Raw genomic sequence first — 25,960 nt, forward strand, 5'->3', positions numbered from 1 at the left:
GCTGAGCCACCGGGCGGGTCAAAACAAAATCCTAGGGTGCTTTCTGATGTTCTCATATGGGCACTAACAATCACTGTAATCCTGGAGAAATTCAGCGTATACCTGTTTTCATAAAAGAGAGCTACATATCGCCGATGGATGTAAAATGGGGCATGGTTAGCCACCACCTGCGTTTCTAAAAATGCCTTTTTGGTCTAGAAAAAATAAGCAGCAGCTTAAATACTGCTGAACCTGGTGAGAGAGTGAAAGCTGGGGTGCATGGGGCAAGTAGAGGCGGCTTGGCATCTGTAACGTTGGGTGCGCTCCCCACGCTAGATATGCAGCGCCCCCACCCTGCCACACTAGGGCTATTTTTTTAACCTACACTGCGCTGAACTTGTGGAAGTTCGTGTAGGCGAGTGGAAGGCGGGGCTAAAGCTTTGACGTAAAGGCGCTGAACTCGTCTGCACGAGAGTCAGCCAATAGCGTGATACCGATCGTCGCCGTCCTCGGGAGCAGACGACAAGCTCTGAATATTTGGGATGTCGTAATATAATGCAAGATAGAATAAAGAAATATAATCTGCAAAACGTTTTTGCATGGCGTTTGTAAGTAAATAAATGCAATGGGTATTTTGGTTTCGCCTCAAATGAAGCGCAGCACACCGCGGCATATGGGGTACGAGTTTCGATGGCTGCTCCTTGGTTCTGAGACAGCAGCCTGACCGACCGCTTTGAGGCGCCGCCGTATCAATAAACAGACGTGAAAGACGATACTGTAAGTGTAGGGAGTAGGGAGCTTCGCACTAACATACACAGATACGTGAATGACCATGTACGCAAAATACATTTGTTCCCGTGGGTCGCTCAGGGCCGATACCAACTGTACGAACGCAGCTTACCTAAATGCGAAGTAGCGTTCGGCAGACTAAAATATGCACATTCAGACGTGTAAGCGATATTTATCTTCGTAGAAGGTAAGGTTGCCACTCTCCGTCTCGTGGGTGCACCGCCATAACGCTGCCATCGTCCAGACGGACGAACTTCACAGACTTGCCAGGCTGCGCTGCAACCGCAAGCGACATTTACAGTCACAAAAGGGGGTTGTGCATTTGAAACGCGCGCCTTCTTTTTTCGTCTGCTACCAGACAACTCCAAACAAAGCGGTGTAGAAAGGTTAGTTACCGGGCTACACTGCGCGTAAAAGAAATACGTTCGTGTAGGTGGGGTAAAATTTTTTTTACACTAGTAAAAAAAAGGGAACCATGCTACATTGACTAGTGTAGCCAGTGTAGATAAAAAAAGACCATACTTTTGTAGCGAAAGCTACACTATGCCAGTCAGCGACGCATTTTGGATACACGTCGCTAGTCACTACTGTGCTGGCAGCGTTAGTTGCACCGAGCCGCAGGCGTTCTGCGGCTTCGCTGCAGCTTTCCTCCAAATATATTTTTAATTTTCGAATAATTCTTTCTTCCTTTCTTGTTTCCCTCCGTCTTTCATCCCCTCACATTTCTCCCTCACCACCGCCACGTACCTCAAAGCGCGGTTGAGGCGTCCATTGACCCAGGGAGCCAGTTCTGTGACCTTTCTTTCCTCGATATCATTGCCGTCTAGAACGGTGTCAACGCCAACGCCAATGAGCACAATGAACGCCGATAGCTTCCGCTTTATATATCCTGGATTAGCCGAGTTAATCCACATTAATGTTTATGGGCGCTCACTTGCACCAAGAACAAATACCGCTTGCCGTTGCGTCTGGTTCACTCAGGCGCATGAAGAATTAGAGCCCATAGGAGTCTGAAAGCGTACTATCAAATTTTAAGAGCGTTAGGTCTTACGCATAATGTTTCTCGATTTCTTGGGGTCGGCTACCACCACCCTTCGGCGTACAATTTTCTAATTAAGAGGAATTCAAGATGGTGGCCCCATTGTAAATCGATATAGCAATCCAATTTTTGACTGATTAGTGACGTCATTGGTATATATAATTGGTGATTGACGGTTGATGCCACTGAGATATTAAATTAATTATTGATTGGTGACGTCCCTTATAAGTCAAAGATGCCAAATTCGTATATCCATCGGTGTACCTAACTTTAATCTCAATCATGTCAATCCTATAGAGCAAACAAAACGGCCAACTCTCGCTACTTCAACGTCCTCCAGACGGTGGTGGCATCTCTTTATTTTCTAAGTCGGGAGGACCAATCGCCAGCGATGCGCAGACTTCGTGGGCAAACGCTGAACCAATCACAGATAGTGCTAGCACAGCGTTGACCGCGTGGGCGAATGAGCGTACAAGAACTCATCCAGGTCGTGACGCCCCCAAAAACCCTCTTTTGTACGCTCGCAGAAGTCTAGAAGGCTATGTTCCCGGCGACGTGCGGCGTCTGAACACTGCTACGACGCGTTGGGGCGCCTCAGGAACAAGCGTTCCGCCCGATGACGGCGAAGTTTGGTTGAAGTCAAAGGCGGGGCACATGGTGGGTGCGGTCCCAACGCCTCCACTCCACCACTCCCCACCTGACGACGACGAATGCAACGAGAAGCAGATGCAGAGGGTGGTCACATGATCACAGAACGGAGCCACGCGTAGGTCGTGTGCTACATCTTGCTAAACTGTAAAGCCACTGCTCAAGAAATGCTGTCCTGTCTACCAGGGTTTCCGTAGCACTGAATGCAATTAATAGAGTTCGCAAGGCTAAAGGTAAAATTTTTCAAACATGGTGGTTTTCTGTGATAATTGGCTCCATATAATTTGGGGTGACGTCGCAGGCAGCTGTAACCTCGTTTCAGATAGAGAAAACAACATCGCAGTTAGGAGTCCTTAAAGGTTGTTTCCGATGAAATTAGGTTTCCCTACACTGGAAAGACGACTGTTAAAAAAATGGAATTTGGAAGAAAAAAAAATGATGCCTATGCATAGTAAATGTGGATACATTTTTTCACGGTTACTTGAGATAGCATATGGCAAGTGTCAACAGGAGTGTTTGCCTTGTAAATACTGCTTCATAGAGGGGCGTTTAAAATATTAATAAAAGCAGGGAGTCTTTCGGATTAGCCATTAGAAAAATGCGCCGCAAACTAAAGTACTTCATGTTCTATTGTCGACAACGTCACCACAGAAGAAACACCGATCAGAGTTAACTTTACGGGAACTTTGAGACAGGGAATAATTGTGGGAGCTATGAATATTAACTCAATAAAAAAAACGGGGGACAGCAAACACTGAAACATCTAGAATTTTTCGATTCTCTTCAAATTAAGCAAATCCTTTGCGGCAGAGATTACTGCTGTAATGTTTGTACTGAGAAATATTTATGCATCAACAGTAGCCTTACAGGTTTTTGTGCCGATTTTGTTGCGCGCAGCAATGGCGGACAAGTGCCATGAATACCTACGCAAAAGTATATCCCTCATTTAAAACGGCGCATCAGCCGCCACATCTGACGCACAACGCCACGCCACTAATTGAGGGCGGTTACGAGACTGGAACCGGCTTCGTCCTCTTTCGACACTTGACGCGGCACCTGCAAGGCTGCTTTTGTTGGTGACAAATTGTGACAGCGTTGTGCGTGTGTGCGTGCGTTATGCCTTTTTCCCCTTCTCTCTTCCTCCTTTTCGCCCCCTAATCCCTCTAACCCAGTGCAGGGTAGCCAACCGGAACCCTTTTCTGGTTAACATCCCTGTCCTTCCTTCCTCATCTTTATTTATCTATCTATATCTATCTCGTTGGTGATAACTTGGAGTGTCTCAGAACGCCGTTTTCATGAACGGGAAAGAGCTTTTATCTTCCTGGATCGATAACCTTGAGGAGGGGTGACAGAAGTGCATCAAGGATGGTGGGGGAGGGGCTCGAATAAAGAACCCAAGCGCGATCCCAAAATAAGTTCTTGGACATGAGGCGTACGAGATTTTTTACACCTCCCAGTGCTCTTTTTTAATGTAGAGAGCTGCTTAGTGGCCTACGCTAAAAGCCGTTGTATTTGGTTCCTCTTCATAATTGATTATGGATTTCATAATTGATTTTATAATTAACTTATCGCTTTCAAGCACGATTCTTTGCGAAGCGCATTCTAGTGAATTGTACGTGTTGTATGACTGTACTGTTTCAGCCAAGTTTACCAACAGAAAGGTACGTCAAAATGACAGAAACCACGAGCTTTTCTTCATAGGAGTACAGTGAAACAACTGGCAAACTCTTTGAAGTCGCGTGCTGGGTCCTGAAGGGTGTGGACTTGAATTTCTTTGGTAAAAGATTTCAAATGCTGGGGCTGCTAAATAATACACACAGACCAGTTCAGAAGCCAACCCCTGCACTGTATATTTTCCTGAAATGCTGCACACGTGTTCTTCTGATACCATAGAGGTGACATCTCCTTGCGATGGATACTGTCTACTGCTATTTATGCTTCATGTCGTTTCGCTATGTTTCTGCGTAGCACAATAGTTCACTAGCGGCTGCAAGGAAGTACAAAAAGTTTAGTCTCTAAAAACGTAAAATGCATTGTACCCGTTGACATACGTGCTGGAAACTAACATGCTAACGTTGCGAAATGCCTCTATTGGAATGGGCTAACGTCCCCGATAAACGATAGTATTGCGACTATTCTACCGCAGCGGTGGCCGAGTGGTTGAGCATCCTTCTCGCATGCGGAAGGTGCGGGGTTCGATCCCCTGTTCCGCCGGGTACCCACCGGTGACACAGTGGGCACAAGTTTTCCCCTGGCCCGGTGCTCGTCTAATGAGGGTGAAATGCTTGTAAAATTGGTATTTGACTCCACCTTGAGTAATCAAAAATACCTTGTGCCATGGCGCTCATTGGCCATATGCGCTCTTGCGCCATAGAAATCCATCATCATCCTTGTGACAATTCTGCATTGAACTGTGGCGATTCCATCCACGGCTTCCTTTAAAGTGCGGTTTCGAGACTGAGAATTTATTGTATTTCATTAAATTCCTTACAAACAACTTCAATATTTTATCGATTCACCACCGAATATTTGCGCAGCACTCGATTGGTGTACAGGCTAGCGCCGAAAGTATTAACAACCTCAAATAATCTGCGAAAGTGCATACTTGGCTTGAAGTCCATGGGCCGCATGTTTTTTGGTAGCCAATCGGCGTTACTGCTGCAGTTAGTTGCTATTATTTCGACGCGGTACGGAAGCGAAACAAGCGGCCAGGATACCAGCGCCTGCTAGCAGAGCTCCACCGACAGCCCCCGGTATGATGACCCGCTCCACCACCTCCTCCGCTTGAGGCTCGCACAGAGTTATCTGTATACCAAGCTCGCGTAGGAAGCGCTCGGCCCATTTTTGGCAGTTGTTCTTCGTCAGGTGGTAGCTGCCAGAGGCGCTCATCTTCCTCACCACCGTCTCGATGCGCGCCTGAGGGATCCTGTGCTCACCGAGGTGCCTCTGAAAACGAACAGAAAGCGGCAGGTTCACAACTGGTGCTTGCGGCTACCTCACTGGGATAGCAAAATGTTCTTTTTAACATGAACTAGGGAACTGTATTCATCTGTAGCTCTCTCCTCTAATATGACATCCATAACACAACTGGATAGGAGCAAATCATAGATGGGCTCGCGTTGAGGGCCTCCTCTCTCTGGATGTATAGGGTGCTTGGTTTGGGAGTGTGGTGCCAGATCTTGGACCTTAACGACCATGTGTAGGTGTACTCCGGCATCGTATTGATTTGATACGTAGCTCCCAGAACGAGGGCGGGGAAAGTGTCCATGATTCCCCTGTACACATTCTGTGTACGTAGGCTCATTAATGGGTGTTCATAATAGTACGCCAGATAAAATGGTCCCCTCTTCACTAGTAAAGCTTGTGCGGGCAGTGTATTGAAGAGCCGTCTGTTTTTGAGGCTCCTAGAAGTCAGCCACAATTTTTCTTTGCGCGGGTGCTTGTGATCTTCCTGCGGATCAGAAGTTGCAAGGAAGAGGGTGGGAGCTCGAGAAGCATATCGTGGTAGAACAAATGCTATTGAGTGGCTTTCCGTTTATTAACACCCTCGTCCACCTCTCGTACCTTTTTATAAGGACAGTGGATCGAACACGCTACATGTTGGAACCTCCTTCAGCACATCCGGATTGTGCCAGTCGACTAGCCTATTTGCCAGAACCCAGTGCGTTCAGAAGGAGGCTCCGTATTTGCAGTTGTATTCTTCGTCCAGCGACGTTAAAAATTGAAACGAAGCCAGAAAATAGAACTGTTAAAGCTTGACTCTTAATGTGCGAAACGTGCCCTCAGAATAGGCGAATGAGATATTTAGAGTTACATCTCTCAGCCCACAAAAACACAAGCACAAATTTAAGCAAGGGACTGTGCTACACAAGCATGGCCGTGAAGAGCACAAGGAGAGGCGGACACTCGCGAGAGATTTTATTCGGAATAAATCAGATACCTATATCTTGATGTGTCTTGCAAATGATGCTCTGAGTGTGTGCCAAAAACATGCGTTATTTTAAAGGGAAAGCATTTCTTGGCTCATGAGTGGCGCGACAGGAAGCTGTGGACAAAAGTTGAGGACAGAAGCGGTAGAGAGCGTGGGTCTACAAGAACTGCATTAAAATGCAGTCGTAGCGCCATCGTGCATCACCCCCTCAAAACCGCCCTCGCAATCTACGACGCTTGGTCAGTAGATGGCGCGAAGGAAGTCGCATAGGCATAGAGTTCCTTACTATTACCTAGAGGGAAAGCTGGCAGCACTGCACCTCAGCCACCATGGGCGATCCAAGCATCATGGGGCGATGAGTTACTCGGTGCGGGAGAGTCCGTTTTTTTTTTCAGGAACACAGAGTGGTGTTACTGAGATGGTCGATTCTGTCCACGGCGCAACCCGCGCACGGAGGACTTCGGCACAAACGTAGTGCGCAAAAGCCATAGTAGCGAAAACGCAGCAGCACACGACGTCTACAAAAGGTTTTTGTTTTCCGAAGTGCCACTAAAAATCCTCTTAAGGTCTTTAAGCGACCGCTTTTAAAACATATTTCTTTTTAAAAGTGCGCCTGTTAAGCACTAAATATTGGCTTTTGTGGTCTGCAATACTTGTCAAATAGGAGAACAAGCCATCGCTTATTTTGGGCAAACTTTACATTTACGTGCTTTTCTGCTCGTTTGTTGCAATTTGTAGGCAGGGTATTAAACGATAGGGCATTCTTGATTCTCGAACAACGTTTGTTTTTTCATTACATTTGACCTAAAGTTGTGGTTCTGAAGTCGGTGGCTCTCCGCCCCATGATGCTCAGAGCGCCCATGGTGGCTGAGGTCGTCTCGAATATGCTCCATGGATGCAAACTTCCATAGGCGAGGCGCTAGCTTTACCTCCAGTTAATAGTAAGAAACTCTATGCGCGTAGGTTAGATGATGGAGGCGATATGTCGGGCGGGTTTAAAGGAGAAAGGACGCGCAGAGAAGTGGTTTTACATTACTGCCCCTATGTGGACTTAAGCGCTCCGCTGGAGTTTTTTTATACAATTTGATCAAAGTGGCACAAATGTTGTCATCTCTCTTCTTCATTATGAAAAAAAAGGTAAGCAAGCTAAAGTGCCATCTGTTCACGAATTCGCCTGGAAATTTCTGCTCTTACAGGCAAAGGTCGGCACAAGTTCTCACGCGCAGCCAAATAGAATGCTGCGTAGAGCAAGTGCAAATTAGCCCCTTTTCATTTGTTTATCGAATACCGGTGCTCCCTGGCCGTTCATATATACACAGGCCCGTATGGCGAAACTAAATTTTCCCATCGGTCAGGGCAATTTCATACACAGCCCAAACCGAACACCTGACGAACTGAGTGGCGTGACATTTCATGCAGTCTCTATCGCTCCTTTCTTCGGAGGCGATTCGGGGTCACAATGCGTGGGGCAGGGAATACATACTGCACACCGTAGAGATTGGCTACATTGTCGACATTGTGGGACACCGTATGAATATAGCGGACAGCCTCCAGTCTAATTTCTTTTACTCGACTGTCAACTTCCTAAGGTGTTCTAGCCTTCAATATCTGCAGGAGCTTCTCCGCCAGAAACACTACGGCGAGACAGTGAAGCCAGCTTTCAGCATCCGACCAACCTGATTGTTGAGGCTGTGATGCGCCAGGCGAGTACATAAATTTTGCAAACCTCTCCTGACGAAGAAAGTACCAATGGCCCGTTTTACCGTCCCGGAATTAGCGGATTCAAATAGCTACAGGTCTTTCGGGACACATGGATAATACATCCAGCACGTCTGACGTGGTGTTAAAGTCAGGCTAGTAACTAAAAAATGCAATCTATTCTGAACAGGTAATTCTTGAGGGGTTACCAGATTACGATCAATGCTGGCCAAAAGAGTACCAACAACTACAGTCACCACACAAGGACTGATGCAAATATCCTCGCGATCAACAAGGTTCTGGTTGTCAGAAGTCACAAAGTTTGACTCAAAACAAAATTCAAGCAGCTTCATAATATTGCACAGGGTCAAACGTCTGGTGTTTTGAAAACTAACGACACCATTTCCTTCAATGCGAGACCTATCGACACGAAGCAGGGCAGCATTAAGAATAGAAAAGAAAAAGATTTTGTAACTATCTAGACGACGCAACCCAAAGATAAGGGACGCTGTAGGAAGGAAACCACATCGCCATTGTTCTTTGTCGCGAATGGGTCTTTATACCAACGCCTTTAAACACATCGGGAAAAAGGGGCCAATCTCCCGTTGCCAGGTACCCCTCTCAGTCACTTGTCATCGAAAGGGCTTATAAAGTTTGTAGGTTTCTCACAGAAAAAAAAACATTACTGTTTGTAGTTAGTAACAACGCTCGTCAATCGATCCAAAGACATGTCCTTGCAGAGTTATATCGCTTGAGCTTTTTCCTTGGAAGCCTGTGCTGTATTCGGCGCAGGGTTCTTTGTGACAGCTTTAGTGGCGTGTCGTTAAACATCCCAAACAGTGGTAAGACCAACCCTCCACCCTAGTCTGCTAGCAGAACGATCAACCCGTTTTCTTCAAAAAAGGAGGCAACCTCATGCACATTCATTTTCAAGCTTGATCATCCTTTGCTCGCACAAATCTGACGACTGGTAGTAGTCTGCAGCAGGCAGTCAAGACTATCTAGAAGAGACTTTTGACGGTCCTTGTCGTTTTCTCTGCGCTTCAACTGCCACTTTAAAGACAGAAGCTCGTGCTCTGGTACAGTAGGTTCCATGCTGAACTTCGGTCCCTTTTTTAGCACATCGGTTATTTTGGTTGGAGTTCGACGTCAGCAAATGCTATAACAGCACCGGCATATCATTTTTGCTTACGCCTGTTCTTAGGAAGGCGCAGGAAAAGGCACTTCGACCTTTTCAAGCATGCCGGCCCACTGCATACATCAGCAGTGAAGCCCCTATACGAGGTACAAACGTTAGTTTTGCAACGAATTTACGTACCAATAAACGCATTCATATTGCTTGCTATCAGAGCACCATTCGATAGAAAACGGTGTTAAATGCGCCCGAAGTGGAAGTTTGAGACCAAGAAATCCGGCCGGATATTGTGCCCGGTACAGTTTCACCTTCTTTGAATTCACAAGTCATCATTATATTTTTCTTCTTTCTGCGAACCTCCTACTGGAATTTACAGAAAAAGCGAACTGTGATATGCACTGAGGTCTATAACACTAGCTCCACAGGGACTGGTACTCGAACAGAAAAGTTCACGGTCACATGAACGTCGCTCTATGCACGCTGTCATAGACTGGCTGAACAGCAACAATGCACCGTCTTGGCCTTCTTGGGGTAAGAAATTAGACATTTCGGCGTCTCGTAGAGTGAGAACGTGCGTCATATGCATTAGCATAATAATAGTCTGGCAACGCATCAGTCTGTAAAACAATTATGTATCTCTATGAATCCTTGCAAACACCAAGTTACTGTGTTCCCAAGGAGACCGGTGCTCCATACTGTGAGCTTCACAAATATTTCACGTTTTACCATATTTAATTGGAAGACATGCAAAAATGCAGGTGTTGTTGCCAATTAAGCTTTGTTCGTAGAAACCGACCATTAGAAACCAGCAACCACCTTCATTGTGAGGGAATAAACATAAGCATCATTAACAACAATATACTTAAGTCCTTTGTAACGGGAGAGTGAGCGTGTTTGAAATTGTTTCATGTATTTAGAAATGCTCTTTCCATTGTAAAATTGTTGTGCTACCATGGCTGCCTTGTATATATTGACTTTTATTTGTGGCTCGAGAATGAGTGTATATTGTTTTTTGTATGGCATATACGTACTGACTGTTACACTTTCTAATGTATAAAGATGTATATTTCTAAATCTTCCACTGTATATGCCTGGTAAATAGGGGGCTCGAAGCACATCAAGTGGAAACTGCCACTTTTTTCTTCGAGCCCTCCTCGTCCTCCGTTAATCTTTTTCTGAGGAGGAAATAAAAGATTGATTGATTGATTGATTGAACTTGACGCTATAGTTTCGATGGAATGGTATACACTTTTTTTTTCTTTTAGCTGACCTATATTCTCTGTTGAGATACATAGATACATTCTTCCGTTTTAGTGCGGAGGTGCAAAGGAATAGGAATGCTGGCCGAAAGTTGTTTAAATGTAGACGCTTTGGTTCTCGTACGGAAGCCTTGTTCATTCAACGAAAAGCCTTAAACCAAGACAAAACAAACTGCGACGCAGTAATCAACCGAAGCCTCTCCTTTGCGCTTGTAGGCGGAAGGTTATCGTCGTTGTAATTTAATGTTGTTGCTTTTTTCATTATCAGGGACTCAAGATATGAGAGGGAGAGCCAGTTCTTTTCTGTTCTGATTATTGATGTTTCATCTCAAGCGATAATGTGTGTCGCGGCTGCCATCTGTTCGGCAAGCACGTTAGAGCCAGTCTTTTCACTGATAATGTCGTGTTTGTGTTCCCTGAATCGCCGTTTGAAGTTCCCGCTCTCGCCTCGGTCGGAATGGTCGCAGTGTGCGGAGGAATTCTATAAATTACGCCAGGAAACTTTTCTTTCTGTAGTCAGTCATTTAAGGCCAGCAACGCGTTCCTCAGCTTGCACGCTGAGGCGTGAGTGACATGAATACCGTAAGTGAGCAGTGCACCGACCAAAGACTCGCTGACGCTCCGTACATAAGGGAAGGCGGCTTGGGTGCGGCAAGGAAGACGAACCGATTGTGCTGGGCGTGATGACACCTTTAGATCGGTATTCAGAGAGAGAACTCTTTAATGAAAAACAGAGATTTTAGCCGGCGTGAATATTCGCTGACATGATGCTCGGCGTAGGGGAGGGAGTTCGGGAGTAAAGATAGAACAAGGAAGTGCTTGAGACGCCGCAATCCATGACCTCTCGGTGCACTGTGGTAGGTGAGAAACCCAATATTCAGATCTTGAGCATACTTTTTCGTCACGTCGGATGATGGAAGAAGGTACATATCGCTTTTGGTACACCGAAAAACAGGAAGAACAGCCGTATGTCCTTTATGCAGATATTGAACGAAAGGCGGCCGCTACATGTCTCAATCAAGAAGTGCAACAAAGGAAGACTGCCAGAAGGCTCGTCCTCGACACTGAACCGAATGAATTCTTCAGTGCTGCTCATGTGGTTTGTGAAAGCAGCCAAGCGTTCCTTTTGATTTTGCAGAAAAATAGTCGACGGATTGTACACAGACCTTTGGCTGTGGCTCGAATGCTGCCATCGCCCTATCTGTAATAGTTTCATGTTGAAGTTGGCGGTTGTTACCAAGACAGCCGGACCCATGATGGCCCCGTAAAACTCTTTGTAACTGCAACCTGAAAGACAGAGTATGAATTCTGCATGCAGAACTGTAACAGCTTTGGAAGCTGCGATGCGTCGACAGGGGTTCTCTAGCATAGTTCTTCGTCGTACTTTCGTGCTGACTGGTGCACGTTCACTCAGATCCGCCAGAACACTAGTGAACAGCGACTTGATATGTAAGGCCACAGTAATTTTGTCGCAATCTGCCCATACCGTTTCGGTGAAATATAAACTGTTACGTATTGAATGAGTGTGTTTAGGACCGGTAATGCCTTATACAAGTAGCGCGACAGGCGGCATAAGGGCGAACGTACAAAATCTACTCTCGGTTGCATCACGACACTGCTTATGAATATTCGGGAGGGCATGTAAAGGTGGTTCAGATCCAATAAAGGAGCTTAAAGTGCAACGACTTGTGCTGCGGTAGAACAAATCGGAACGCTGCCGTAAGAAGACTCTGCAAGTCTCCTTCTATTTTGAGTCTAAGGGTCCCTCTTGAGCCGCACGTGTGTATTGCCGACTTGCATAACTTTCCTCCAAGAGGTTCACAGCACCGCCATGGGCGCAACTATCTCGAGTGACAACCGCCAACTTTATCATGGAAGCTTCAAAAGACCGTTAACTGGCCTTGTTCCAGTTGTGACCAACAGATTTCTACGATACATAAATGCTTCTGCAGTATCGAAAAGTACGCATTGTCTGCTATCAGAAACCACGTTAGCAGCACAGAAGACTTAATATAGTTCAGTTTCGAGGAGCATGGCGCATGCCATGTTTCATTTTTGGACATATACATTGAGCGACATAGATGCCACCTTTCGTTCAATGTCTGCAGAAAGGACCCATACACACAGGCCGGCATCTTCATTTCAATTCTGTTCATCCGGTGTGCCACAAGCGTTCTGAGACTGCTTCCATTATCCAGGGTGCCAAATAAAGTTTGAAGCTGCAGCTTCTGACCTATGCTAAGTGCGCCGAGAGCTCAACAAATGCACCTACTCAAGTACTTCTTGGATACTGTTCTACCAGAGGTCATCGCGCCCTTCAGAACCGTTTTGTCCTCCTTGCCAAGCCGGAACTAAGATCACTTATGTACAAGGCGTGAGCGAGTCTTTAGTGTTTGCTGTAGCACATAGCAAATGCATTTCCATCGCGCTTCAGCGCGGAAATTAGTTCACGATTGGTGGCCGTTAAAGTCAAACGAAAAGAAACATGTTTCTCGCACTCTCTAAAGCACCCGATGCAAAGAGCGAGTATACTTACATAGGTGAGATGGGGAACTTCGAAAGACGATGAGGGGATCACAAGAACGACGTCAAATATAAAAAAAATTGGCGGTGGTTTAGCTCTGGTTAAACCGGGAGTGACGCGATAGTAACAGCTGGCTGAGTGGAATTCGGTCACGTGACAAACCTCGTGACGAACCACGTGATCAGCCACGGCGCCGCGCCGCCGGCAGCTGCTCCGCACCACGAGACAAACCACATGAGAGCGTGGCGGCGCCGCCACGCTGAAGGCTCGAAATGCTACCGTAATGTACCTATCGCTACAAAAAGACTGAATATTGCGGAAAGAGGGGAAATGGCGACACACAATAACCTGGCTGCGCACAATCAGATGGCTGCCACTGTTACGTCTGGAGCACCTGATAAACCTGACCGCAGAAACAAAACAGTGTATTTCAACAGCACTAATCTTCCACCTACGCATGCAAGGTGCCTGGACACATTACTGCGACGCTCTTATATGCTTCGTGATTTGGGACGCATGAACAAATGCCTAACATTTTTTACAACTTTTGGTCACCATTCCTTTTCAATACAGCATGAATCTACGATCCGACCAGACAAGCTGTCGTCAAACCTTATTTATATTTCTTTAGTATGGTGGCTGCCGCTGCAGGTTTCTTTTCTGTTCCAGTTATTGACGGTCTGTTGTTATCAGGCGTTCACAAGTAGATGTTGCTGTGCACTCCTCCAACATAGCTTGCCAGCTGCTTACTTTGCTTCTCACAAGCACTACAGTATATATTTTCTTAAATCACTGCTTTTAACTGTATTTTGTAGCGTACATAACGGTAGCATTTCCAGCCTTCTGCGTTGTGGCGCCGCCACACTGTGGCTGCGCCGCCACGCTCTCACGTGGTTGGTCACGTGGTGCGGAGCAGCTGCCAGCGGCACGGGGCCATGGCTGATCACGGGGTTCGTCATGTGGTTCGTCACGTGTCCAGGTTACACTCAGCCAGCTGTAGCAATCGCGTCACCCCAGGTTTAACCAGAGCTAAACCACCGGCAATTTTTTCTCCGCACGCATTCTTGTCTTTGTATGCGTTTCCAGTACTCACCTTGTACGGATACACCTCCTCCAAAACTTTCCTGCTCTTCCATGTGCTGCGTCCGGTCAAATCTCCTGCATGGTCCATGTCGGCATCGCAGACGAACACTTGCGGGCCGCCGTAGTCGAACGCCACCAGCCAGTGCTTTTCCCAGCTATGTCCAGTCACTGACCGCGAAGAAGAGGCGAAGAAAGAAAGGGCCCGCGACCCGGGCTGCTGGATTGGCGTGCTGCAGAGGTACACGTTGCAGAGGTCTGAAGATCGCGTAGAATCGGACATCTTCACGTGACCCGTCCACAGGCTGTGCCCCTTTAGGAAGACGATAGCTGGAGATTGGGCTCTTAATGACAGGGCTTGAAGAACTTTTCACAGCAGGTTTCCTGTGGTGTGGACGGGAAAACGAGATAAAAATGCACAAAGCATAATTTCGCGGTTGTGCTATTCAAGTACGTTTTTCACCAAAAAACCAGTGCATGTTTCGATAATTTAAAATCAACAAGACACCGTACAATCCACGTTTTGAAGCTTCCACGTCATAACGTGAAGTGGCTCTTCTTGTCTTGTTTCTCTAAAATTTTGCGTAGAACAAAGTGCATGCATTTGGAATTTTACGGATTGATTTTTAGGAACGTACCTCTAGCTCAGTAGATGCGCAGAAAAAAATAATGTCTGTGCCACAAATGAGGGCTGTTTGCTAAAATGACGAAAGTGTTTTCATTATTTTTTTCATGCTGCTATACTCGGCCACAATTGGACTACAGAATGCATTGAGAAATTTTTTCCAGCGACGCAAAAAATACAAGCAAATAAATAAAGGACTACAGGGAACAGTACAGGAAAAGAAGATCCCAAACCACGAATTGAAGAGCAGTAGATTTGTTAACGCCGGCCAGAAAATGAATAGTTCAACGGGACGGCCCGGATGGCGTCGCATTCTGGCATATCCCACGATAGACATGAAGCAGGAGACGAGACAGCGCATCCTGTATTATAGTGCCTCTCAATCATCATCATCATCATCATTATTATCAGCCAGACTATACGCACCGCAGAACAAAGGCCTCTCTTATACCTCTCCAATTAACCCTGTCCTGTGCCATCTGCGCCCGCCTTATCCCCTCAAAATTCTTAATCTCCTCCGCCGATCTAATTTTCTGCCGCCACCTGCTGCGCTTTACTTCGCTTGGAATCTGGTGTGTTGCCAATAAGGATCATCAATTATGTTGCCTTCGCATTACATGCCCTGCACAAGCCCATTTCTTTCCATTGATTTCGACTAGGTAGTAATTAACCCACGTGTGTTCCGTCACCCACTAAGCCCGCTTCCGGTCTATTAAAGTTACACCTATCATTTTTTTTCCATACCCTGCCAAGTGCGCTCCACGCAGTTTTTATTCTTGTCCGTATCTCCCTATCTTCTGTCAATACCTGCCCTAAGTATACGTATTTCCTTAGCACTTCCTTCAGCGCGCTACCATTTGTAAACTGCTGTTCTCTTCGGCGAGTGTGAACATTACTTTTGTTTTCTGTATATTAATCTTTAGATAAACAATACTGCTCTGTCTGTCTATCTAATGGATCATGTTTTGCAGTTCAGCATCTCCTTAGTGACTTAGCAACGCGATATCATAAACGAATCGCTGATTTCTAAGGAATTCTCCGGTAACTCTTATCCTCAACCACTCCCGATACAGGCCTCTGCACACCTCCTGTATTCATCTATATATCTCCTTACTTGACAATCTTTCGTACTGGAAATTTATTCCTGACTTTATGGAGGACTATCTGAGCTGTGAAACCGCTGTGGATATGTTCAAGTATTTTTGGTAAGGCTCTTGTACACCCGGATTCCGCAGTGCCTGCAGGACTGCTAAAGTTTCAACTGAATCAAATGCTTTCTCGTAATCAATAAAGGCTATATATAGAGGTTGATTATATTCTTGGCATTTCTCTATCACCTGAGTTGCAGTGTGAATGTGGTCTATTGTTGAATATCATCTACAAAAGTCTGCCTGATCATTTAGGCCGTCGAAGTCTAAGGTTGTCTTGATTCTGTTAAGTATTGCTTTAGTAAATACTTTGTAGACAACAGATATTAAGCTGATCAGTCTGTAATTTTTCAAGCCCCTCACGTATCCTTTCTTATGAATTATTATTGTGTTAGCGTTCTGCAGAGCTTCTGGTACGCTCGAGGTCATAAGGTATTGCGTATACAGGGTAGCCAGTCTTCGTACCACAATCTCCCCTCCGTCCTCCGACTGATCTGATGTTACCTTATTCTTACCAGCTGCTTTCCCCCTTTTCGTTGCTTCTGTAGCTTTCTTTACTTCCTCTTTAGTTATTGTCAGATCAAGAGAAGCAACGCGGACGTATTGTCCACCATCCATTCTCAAGGTGGCATGCTGCGGCGAGCTCCCGCATAACGCGCCAGTCGGGTGCACCGCATTGATCTTCCGCAGCAACCGCGACGCGCCGCGGTCGGCTGGCTTCCTGCAGAATATAGGCATCAGGAACTTGTGTTAGTACAGCGCGCTCTACGTCAGGTGATACGAACACGGTTGGCGAGGTTGGACAGCCACCGCCATAGCTTAGCTGGCAGAGCCCCGTACGCGATAAACGGAAATCGTGGCTGCCGATCCTACTGGCACGATGTGGTTGTATTTCCTTTCTAATGTTTATGCGAAAGCAGTAATCTGGAGGTTCGGAGCCTAGTGAAATCCACTATTGTATGTTCGAGAAGCTGGCCTAGAGTTAGCGCTCCGGCCTTCGTTTTGTTCTTGCTGCGTCTAAAGAGATGCAACATACCAACGATGCGGGATTGGTCATGATTTCGTGGAGATTCGAACAGTAGAAAAAATCTTCCAGATTTACCTCAAGTGGCTCATCATTAAAAATGGAGAAATTTGGAAAAACAAACAACGAATTATGAGAGATTTTCATTTCATTTATTTTACTCTCAAGGCTTTCGCAGTAAAGAGGGGCAATTGGAATGAACATCGAGGAAACAAAGAAACACGGACTAAACTAAATTAATTTTAAAGGAATAATCATAACATATGAATTTTGAGAGAAGTAAAGGCAACGAAGAGTTAACACGAATTCTCGGTGACGAACCTGCGAAGAAGCTCACATCACTGCTAAAGGCCATACCCTTTAACGGTTGCACCGAAGGAGAGGGAGACACGAAAAGTGAACGGCAGCCATAACTGAGCAAGGGGAATTTGCAAAACGTTAACTCTATGCCATGCAAACTGCCGACAGGAGAGGATTAAATGGTCTAAAGATTCAACGTCCCCGCATGACGCACATAATTTCGGCAGCGTGAACCATGAACGGCGTAAATAAAGGAATCGGCAGCGGAACAGCGTGATGGAAACCTTACATTGCATTCACGCACATGAAGGAATGTTCTGTGGGAACTTCAATTGCTCATAGCCCGCTGTATCAAGGATGGGCTCATGGCTCAGGTTCTGGTGTAGTTGGAAACGTTCATATCGGGACGTGGTCAGGAGGCTACGGTTTGGAAGGACGCAGAAAACAGGCCCATTGATGGCTTTCGCTGAGAAATTGGCCGTCGAATTTGAATAATGCTGTAGTGTCCTGGAATCCACTGAAATCAAACTTCATGCACAAGAAAGGGCACAAAGTGCCTTAGGGACCGGTAAAAGAGACGCGCTGCTAAGACTGAGGTACAGTCCGAGGGAATGATTACGTGTTATAGCGGGGAATTTTTTGAAGGACCAAACGAATAGCGACAAATTCAGGCGGAATTAATTGACGTATAATCAGAGACCGGGATGGAATAACTCCAATCTATTGCGTGGGGATAAACACTTACTGCTGCTTTTTCGCCATGTTGAGTGCCATCTGTGAAAGAAAATACTTGGCTCTGATTCTGGAACAGATATTCTTCCAGGAGACCATTTAGCACACTGCCAGTCAAGTTCTTTGCACGCTGCTGCAGCGTATGGTCAAAGCAAACAGCAGGAGCAGCTGACACAATGCTAATGCATTGCACGGACCTAAGCGAGACTTTAATCCTAGACAACAGGTAGACTGTAAACGCAGCAGCTAGCATTGCGGCCAATGTTTCTCTAGAAACAAAGCTCGGTTAGTCAAAAAATTGGTGGAGCCACTCCAGGCATAGGCTGAAGTCCCTTCAAGGAGGTGCGCAATGTGAGGAGCCGGTCGCGAGTGTTCATGTCTCGTACGCGGGCTTCCAGAAAGAGGGCACAATTTCCCACCGATTTTGGAAAACTAGGTGAAGCCGTAGAGCGCGCCTCTCCAAAAACACCAGGTATTGAAATTTGCATCTAGGAAAACCGGAGAAAAGAACGCGGCCGAACTCTACAATTGGTTTTACATAACTCTGAAAGAAATATAAGAGTGTTTCTGCAGTGTTTGCACACACCAAATTTCTTACTGCTGATTGCCGTCAGGTGACCGAGAGCCCGCTCACCTTTCGGAACAATACTTTTCATACGAGGTCGTTTGTCTAAATCAGGGTCGTATATTACGCCTGAATATTTTATGGACTCATTTTGTGCGACTTGGGTTCCACCATACAGCAGACAGATACGAAGAGGGGACGCCAGTGGATAAACATGAACGGAAGATATGTTAACGTTAAGAATTGATTGTAACTTGTACAGCATTGAGGTAGGCTCCCAGGGCATTGAGGTATAGTTGCAATAGCCAGTGCCGTGAATGAATATCTCTGCTTGATACGTAAAAGGCTATGTCATGCGCATACACATACACTTTGATGTCACCACTAATAGATATGTCCCGCGTGAGTGTGTTAAAGAGTAAATGTGACAGTACCTATCCCTGAGGCACACCTGTAGTCTGAGAAAAGGTTTTGGAAATAAAGGAAGCGTCAGAAAAGGAAAATTTCATCTTTTAGGAATTGCTCTGCCCATGCAAGAGCGTAAAAAGCTGGCCGAATGTCGTCAAGCTTCCCAAGTAGCACAAGTGATCGGCCCAATATTGGAGATGTATTGGTAAACGCTGGTGCTACATAGGACCAATGTGAAACCTTACTGTTCCAATATTAGGCCAACTACGTGTGCTGCATTTGTTGTTCAACACTATTGAATTCTGTACAGCCTTGAAGCCCTAATTCGGCTTTCCAATTCTAAAGGAGCAGTCCTGATCGAGCACTCTCGTCAAAACCCTAAGCGAGAAGCACTAAGGCTTGTAATGCCAAAATGTGATTATTAGACGGCTGTGAACAGTGCGTTCAATAAGTTTTCCTAAATTAGACAACGGGGAAATTTTCCGAATGTAATCGATTGCAAAACCCTTGTTAGGTTCTTTAAGAAGTAAAATTATTTTCGCTATTTTTCATTCAGGAGGGAGCCAAGCTGTCTCAAGGGACACATTAAAAATATGTAATACATCAGAGGTAAAGTCTTAAACAAGAGACTTCAAAATACTGATACCGACCTCGCTGCATTGAAGAGCTGCAGGTTTGAGGTCAGAAACTATTAAAAATAATTTAGAGGGTCGAGCCGCAGTGTAGTCTGCGCGCGGTGTAGGTAGGACGAACCCCCAACCGCGATTGAAAGCGCACAGTAAGGCATTTCGCTATCTGGTCAAGTTGATTTTGTGCTTCCTGGGGCGGTAACATAAGTGAATTTTACATGAGAGCACGGCGAATTGTGGCTGCATTCCATGAACCGATACAAAGCTATGAGATTATTTGTGGGGAATAGATGACTGCTCAAATTCTTATTGTGCTCCTCCTTCCTTCGCCTTATGAATGCTCCTTTTAAAGACGCCGCGAAAAATTTGTAATTTGTCCAATTCAGCGGGCAGTGATTACGAGGGAGACTCTTCCAGGCAGCTATTCTATCTCGATATGTTCTCTCACACTCATAATTCCACCACAGAGAGAGCTGATTATTTTTCACTAACGATTGCACTATCAACACAGAACGCTCAGTGGCGACTAACATGGAAGTGAAAGCTTGTTGAGCAGAATCCATGTTATCAAATGATGCAATCGAGGAGAAAGAGGATTGCAGAAGTTTTTTGAAAAGTGCGCGGTTGACGAATTTCCGTAAAAAAAAGTCGCGCTAAGGGGACAGGCTACTATGATGAAAGTTATCGGAAAACGAGCAGAGAAGTGCCACAACCCACTGCAGACCACGAAGAGACCTTAACTCTGTTCGCTGCCAATGTTAAGTCAATGACAGACTGTGAATCGGCACGCATGTCAGTAACTCCCAAACTGCTACACACGCGTACGTTCCTTGCCAAAGAAGCTGCCCACGTGCATCTGTACGGAAACTCCAAATTACGCGATGAGAATTGAAATCGCCAGCTAATGCCACTCTGAACTTAGAGCGCAAATATTGTTTAAATATTCTGTGCTTTAGTCACCTGAAGAAATGTACACTTTATCAACGGTAAGTTTAGCACAATGTGGAATTGCGATAACAACAGCCAACAGTTAGGAGTCACATCTTAGAAATTGGTGTGACACATGCGCCCGATGAAATATATTAGATAAAATAAATGTTAAATAGCAACCACCCTGGCCATAATTGCGATCGGCTCGGAATACTCGACAATATTTAAGAGAGAATGACCTAATAGGAGTAAGCCAAGTTTCTTGATATAAAATTGTCTGGTTCGAATTGGGAGACAAGGTTCTGTAAATCTTGGAAAGAAGATGCAACTGCACAACAATTGCATTGAAGTTTTTTTAACCCTGCCATGGTTACTGTAAAAGCAGAGAGGCTGTTACAGCCTTCTTTGGCACATGAGATTTATGTGGATTACGGGGGAACATTTCTTGCTTTTGTTATTTGGGTGGCAGTCTTCGACTCAGTGGAAGGAGCTCAATGTTTCTGGAAAGGGCTCGCGATCTGGAAGTCCGAAGTGCAAACGGTAGAGAGGCCGGTATCCCCGGCGTCATGTAAAGGCACAGACGAGGACGCAGCAGGAATAGGAAGGAGTCTGGGGAGAGTCACCAGGGATTCTATGGGAATGACTATTTGGTGGAGCGGCAAAACCAGCAGGTGAAGGAGCAAAACTGACTGGAAATGACCTGTGAGAGAGGCTCAGTGAAGGTAGCCAACATAGGATCCGCAACGCCTGCTAGCGCCTTCTCAACGGCTGAGACCACAGACTCAATCAGTACTGCTTCGGAATCAGACCCAAAGACCTAGTAAGGCCCGCATAACGATGCCTTTTCCTGTCTAATAGTTCATAGGCATCAGTTCCGGAGCACCTTCTCTGCTGAAAGACGTCCAACACACTCTGCTCATCAGAACATTTGGGACAGCCGGCATCATCAGCGGGATGAACGCCGCGACCGAGATTGCATAGATGTTCAAATGTCTGATGAATGGTTGTCGCCGCAAAGTCGGCAATCCTTTGCAGATTTGCAAGCTTCGTTGCTATGAGCAAAGGGCCAGCAATTTCTGAATTCGAAAGAACGAGGCTGAAGTGTTTCGAAACGGTATACCATGGGTCACACTTTAAGCTCAGGGGGGGCACGGATATCCTGAAAATGTTATCACGAGCTCTGTCGGTACACGAGAACCATCTGTATCTCTGGTACAGCGGAATACCGATAATACACCAACACAAGCGTCCTTAAAACCCTCACGCAATTCCTGAGGAGAGGCCGATGGGTGCACTCCGCGAGTGATGCCTTTTGAACAAGCGAGTTGCTCTGGTATTAAAGGATTACCCAAAAACGACGCGCATGATGTGCAATGCAGGAAGTACGCCAAGCGCTGCACATCCGAGGCTCGGCGCAGAATGCCCTTCCGGCCGAAATGACGCACATCAGAGATCTCCAGGTGGCGGCCGGTAATAGCCTTCAGCTGCCTTCAGCTCCGTCTACAGTAGGAATAAGCGCCACTGGAATGTCACTGACGCCGATCCGTCCGAATGATTGCAGAGGCGAAATTTGGCCCAGCAGGCTGGCGAACCAGAGGGCCGTAATCCAAGCCGGGGACGCTAGAGACATAGATCGAAGACTAAGATGACATTTAACCTGACTACAGTTTCAGCGATAAAAAACAGCACGTGAAAGGACCCACCGTACAACAGAGAAGAGGGAGTCCAGTGGAGGCAACAAGGTCGAATACAAGAAGAGTGGCGGGAGCCGGCAGGTTCGGGTCGGCGGTCTTCTTTTTCACGTCAGTAAATATGGCATATACCTACGCGGAGAGATTGGCCAACGTACAGTGGAAAATGCCAATGAAGTATTTTCGCGAGGTAAAATAGACGCGAGAAGACTGAATCAACATAAAAATTGGAAAATTCAAATGAAAAAGAAATATGAATTATCAGGAATAGAATAAGGATTTTTGGACATGCGACAGAATTTTGTATACAGCTAACATGGTAATCGATCAAGTGCACTTATGTTATCATGAAGGTAGCCGCAAACACTGCAACGGGAATCCCTGTGCGCTCGCACCGAACGAGAGAAGAACTGGAAGAGACAGAGGGGGTCGTAACCTGGAAAGAGGGACCTCCATATACTGCTTTCCCTGAGCAGCGAACCGCCGGAAAGAGAGGAGAATGCTTTCCTTTTAATTTGTGGAGTCGATCAATAACCTTTTCTGCCTGTTTGATGGGGTTATAATCTCTCAAGCAACTGTAGCTATGAAGGGTGTCGGTGGAGGTGTAAGTGATCCTGGTGTTCGGTTGCTCGCGTTATAGACGCGGGTTAGACCTCGACCGCGAGGGTCGTTATTGGATGAGGCGAAATGCTAGAGACTCGCGCACTGTGCGATGTCAGTGGACTTTAAGGAACCCAGGGTTGTCTAAATTCCATAGAACAGGCAGGAAAGATCCAATACACTGTAGCGCAGCAAAAGACGAGGACAGTGTATTGGAACTATGTACCAACAAGCCCAAAAAGCCACGCTACAGGAAAGATCATCGATCGACTTCAGAAATTAAAAGGAAAACATTCTTCTTTGCATCTCTTGGATTTGGTGGCTGTTAACTTCGCTCTTAAAAATGTCCTAACGAGTTCCTCATTTTCATACACTTTTCTGCTCAGTTATTTTAGCGTAGTGAACAGAGGCTATTCAGTAATAAAAATACCTGTTTTTTGGCTGACAATTTACATGATCACAGCAATATCGGAGATCCATCTCGCAATTTATTCTTCTTCTTCGTCGTTCGTAAGGCATGACATTCCGCAACACTGCCTGCTCTTCGTCGTCTTCTACGTGACATTAAATCCGGAGGCTCAGAGCATAGCAATATCGTCTAGTGTATCTCCTACAAGCTGGCCTAGCGCGAGCGGTCAGTCCCGCAGCACTGCCCGCTGATCGTCGTCTTCTGCGTAGCAAAAATAAATCCATTGTTCCGCACTGAGTCAGACATTGCAAAAATTCTCTGTAGATTATTTAACCCACCATCTCTCCCTGGTAGGTGATGATCACATTGCTGATTTTCCATTGACCAACCGCTGCTATGGTGGCTAAGTGATCCTGGTGTTGGGTTGCTGACGCTATAGACGCGTGTTAGATCTCGACCGCGACGGTCATCATTCGCTGGAGGCGAAAAGAGAGTCGCGCACTGTGCAATGCCAGTACACTTTAAAAAACCCCAGGTGGACTAAATTATCGAAAATTGAATTACGGTGCCCCTAATAGCCACAGTCGATTTGGGACATTAAGACCTTATAAACCAGACAGAAAAGATCATTGATCGACTCCACAAATTAAAACGAAAACATTCTGCTATGCAAATCTAGGTGTTGGTGGCTGTTGACTTTGCTCATATGTCCTAACGAGTCCCTCATTTCTGTACACTTTGCTGCTCAGTTATTTTAGCGTAGTAAGCAAAGGCCTATAGAAATATGCAGTACTCAACAGATCTGTTTTTAGCTGATAATTTTCATGATCACCGCAATTTGCATTTTCTTGATCATGCATCTGATCTCCGAAGCACGAAAGCGTGAGAGTACCATGTGACTGTTATACTAGAACCGTTATGGATTCAACAGGAATGTCAGGAAAAATACTTGAACCCTTTCAATTATTTCAACGCTGTGAAGATAAACGACATATTGTGCTGAAGAGAATATGGCGCATATTCTTTTAATGATTTCGCTTAACCGACGTGCGTTATCCACAAAAATATGCTCATCCCCCTTGGGGCGCCATACTGACGAGAGCAACTTGTACAGACGTCCACAAACTTGTCTAGAACGCACCAGCAACGTTATGTATTGAATGTTAATGGCAAAAACCCTTCTCGCTGGGCTGGGTGTAGCTTTGTGGTTGCCGGCATGTTAACTATGATTTATGCGTCCATGTTTGCACAAAAATGCGGTGTTTTCATCTCTATGCCCATCTCAAGAACGCCCCTGCATTTCCAGGTGCGAGAGTGAAGTTGTCTAGACAGACGTGTAGGCGTATGTAACACAGCGAGGTGGTATCTAGCCTGATCATTCTTGGCGGATTAAAATAAATTGCAAGGAATCTCAGCAGGGGCTTTCAAACGCTATGCTTATAAAAGAGCAACCCAATTCATTAAACTTCAGACAGTTCGTGGGGGAGACTTCTGGCGTTACTCACTTGCAGTGATGCCGCAGTAAAGGCTGTTGCAATTCAGAAACCTGTCCTTGTTATACCTACGGAGTGTCGGTTGATGAACGCGGTACCGTTCCGTACGCTTGTTGAAACCTGTCACTAGAAGCAGGCTCGTAGTAGTGCTTGTTGACCCCCACCGCTTACAGAGACAGCAAGATAGTGGTCGCCCTCTACGGGCAGTTCGTATGAGACATCAAGTTCCTGGTTTCGCCTCGCTGATGCAATGCATCGAAGAAGCGGTGCGGCAGGAGATAGCGATGTTGCACCGGTGAGTGATAGGGCTATGAGGAAGAGCCTGATCTTAGGGCAAGATAAAAGCCCCGGGAGAAAGGGCAGTTAAAATCTGTGGCTTTGCAGACGCTAGACGGTGGGAACTCTTTATGTTAAAAAAATGCATCAGATAGGTGATAACACCGGTTTTGATGGCTTTCAAGTATCTGAGCAATGATTATCTCAAGAGGTGTAGACGTGGCTGCCACAGTTTGACCCCAAATATGACCTTCCGGCGGCTGTCTGATGCCCTGCACTCCATGAAACAAAGCGTGTCAAACAGCAGGAGAGCCAGGCCTTGATTACTGCGTTCCTTTATCTTAGGCGCTCTTTGTGTCCGGGTTGCTGGCGCGAATTTTTCATACACTGCGGGTGTTCTTGAGGCTTGGCGAACTCCACAGCTGCTGTTGGCATGGAAGTAGCACGTAACATGAGCTATGTGTGCTTCTTCTCTTTGCTAACCTGTCTCTAATGAAATAAAATTTAAATCAGGAACGAATTTCTTAGACGGGTAGGCTTGGTGCTGCATCTAAGTTTGTGCCTAAAGCCAATATATACCATTGCGGCCATGTAACTGGCGACTGGTTCCAGCCTCCTAGAAGCAGTTCAATCGTTGGTAAAATAAGTACAAAGCGTCGTAAACACGGATAAAGATGATTCCTTTGCGCTTTATAGGCTCCGTATTCGTAGCGGAAGAACCCTGCACAGTCCTCTGAAATCAACGGTATTCAGCTCAAAACCACTTCGCCTTGCTGGCGCGCGTGTGGTCTTATTTTGAGAAAATCGAATGGTGCATTATGTTTTTTTCACTCGCTTAGCTAGTACACACTAGAGTCTGTTAGCACGAAATGAAGGTTCCCTTAAGCACTGCTACCCACATATGGAGAGCACATTCTTTAATTCGACGGGTAGTTCCGTTACCATGTTTAATAGAGAGTCAGAAAAGCGATATCTTTGCTCTTGGAACAGAGTGCTTCTTTTCAGGTCATATGCCCATAGCAACATTTCCAATAAGTGTACTAGAAAG

The 25,960-nt window shown here is 45.9% G+C and overlaps 1 protein-coding gene across 1 annotated transcript; it reads right to left on the reverse strand.

The window, feature by feature from the left end:
* Positions 1–4,906: 4,906 nt before the first annotated feature.
* On the reverse strand, positions 4,907–24,792 carry LOC144106538 (uncharacterized). The gene is made up of 3 exons (XM_077639385.1): positions 24,649–24,792; positions 14,096–14,466; positions 4,907–5,401 (listed from the first exon to the last, which is right to left on the reverse strand). The coding sequence occupies exons 2-3, from the start codon at positions 14,363–14,365 to the stop codon at positions 5,120–5,122; spliced, it is 552 nt and encodes a 183-aa protein (XP_077495511.1). The 5' UTR covers positions 14,366–14,466; positions 24,649–24,792; the 3' UTR covers positions 4,907–5,119.
* Positions 24,793–25,960: the final 1,168 nt, after the last annotated feature.

This window comes from Amblyomma americanum, chromosome 10 (assembly GCF_052857255.1).
Source record: "Amblyomma americanum isolate KBUSLIRL-KWMA chromosome 10, ASM5285725v1, whole genome shotgun sequence".
Taxonomy (NCBI): domain Eukaryota; kingdom Metazoa; phylum Arthropoda; class Arachnida; order Ixodida; family Ixodidae; genus Amblyomma; species Amblyomma americanum.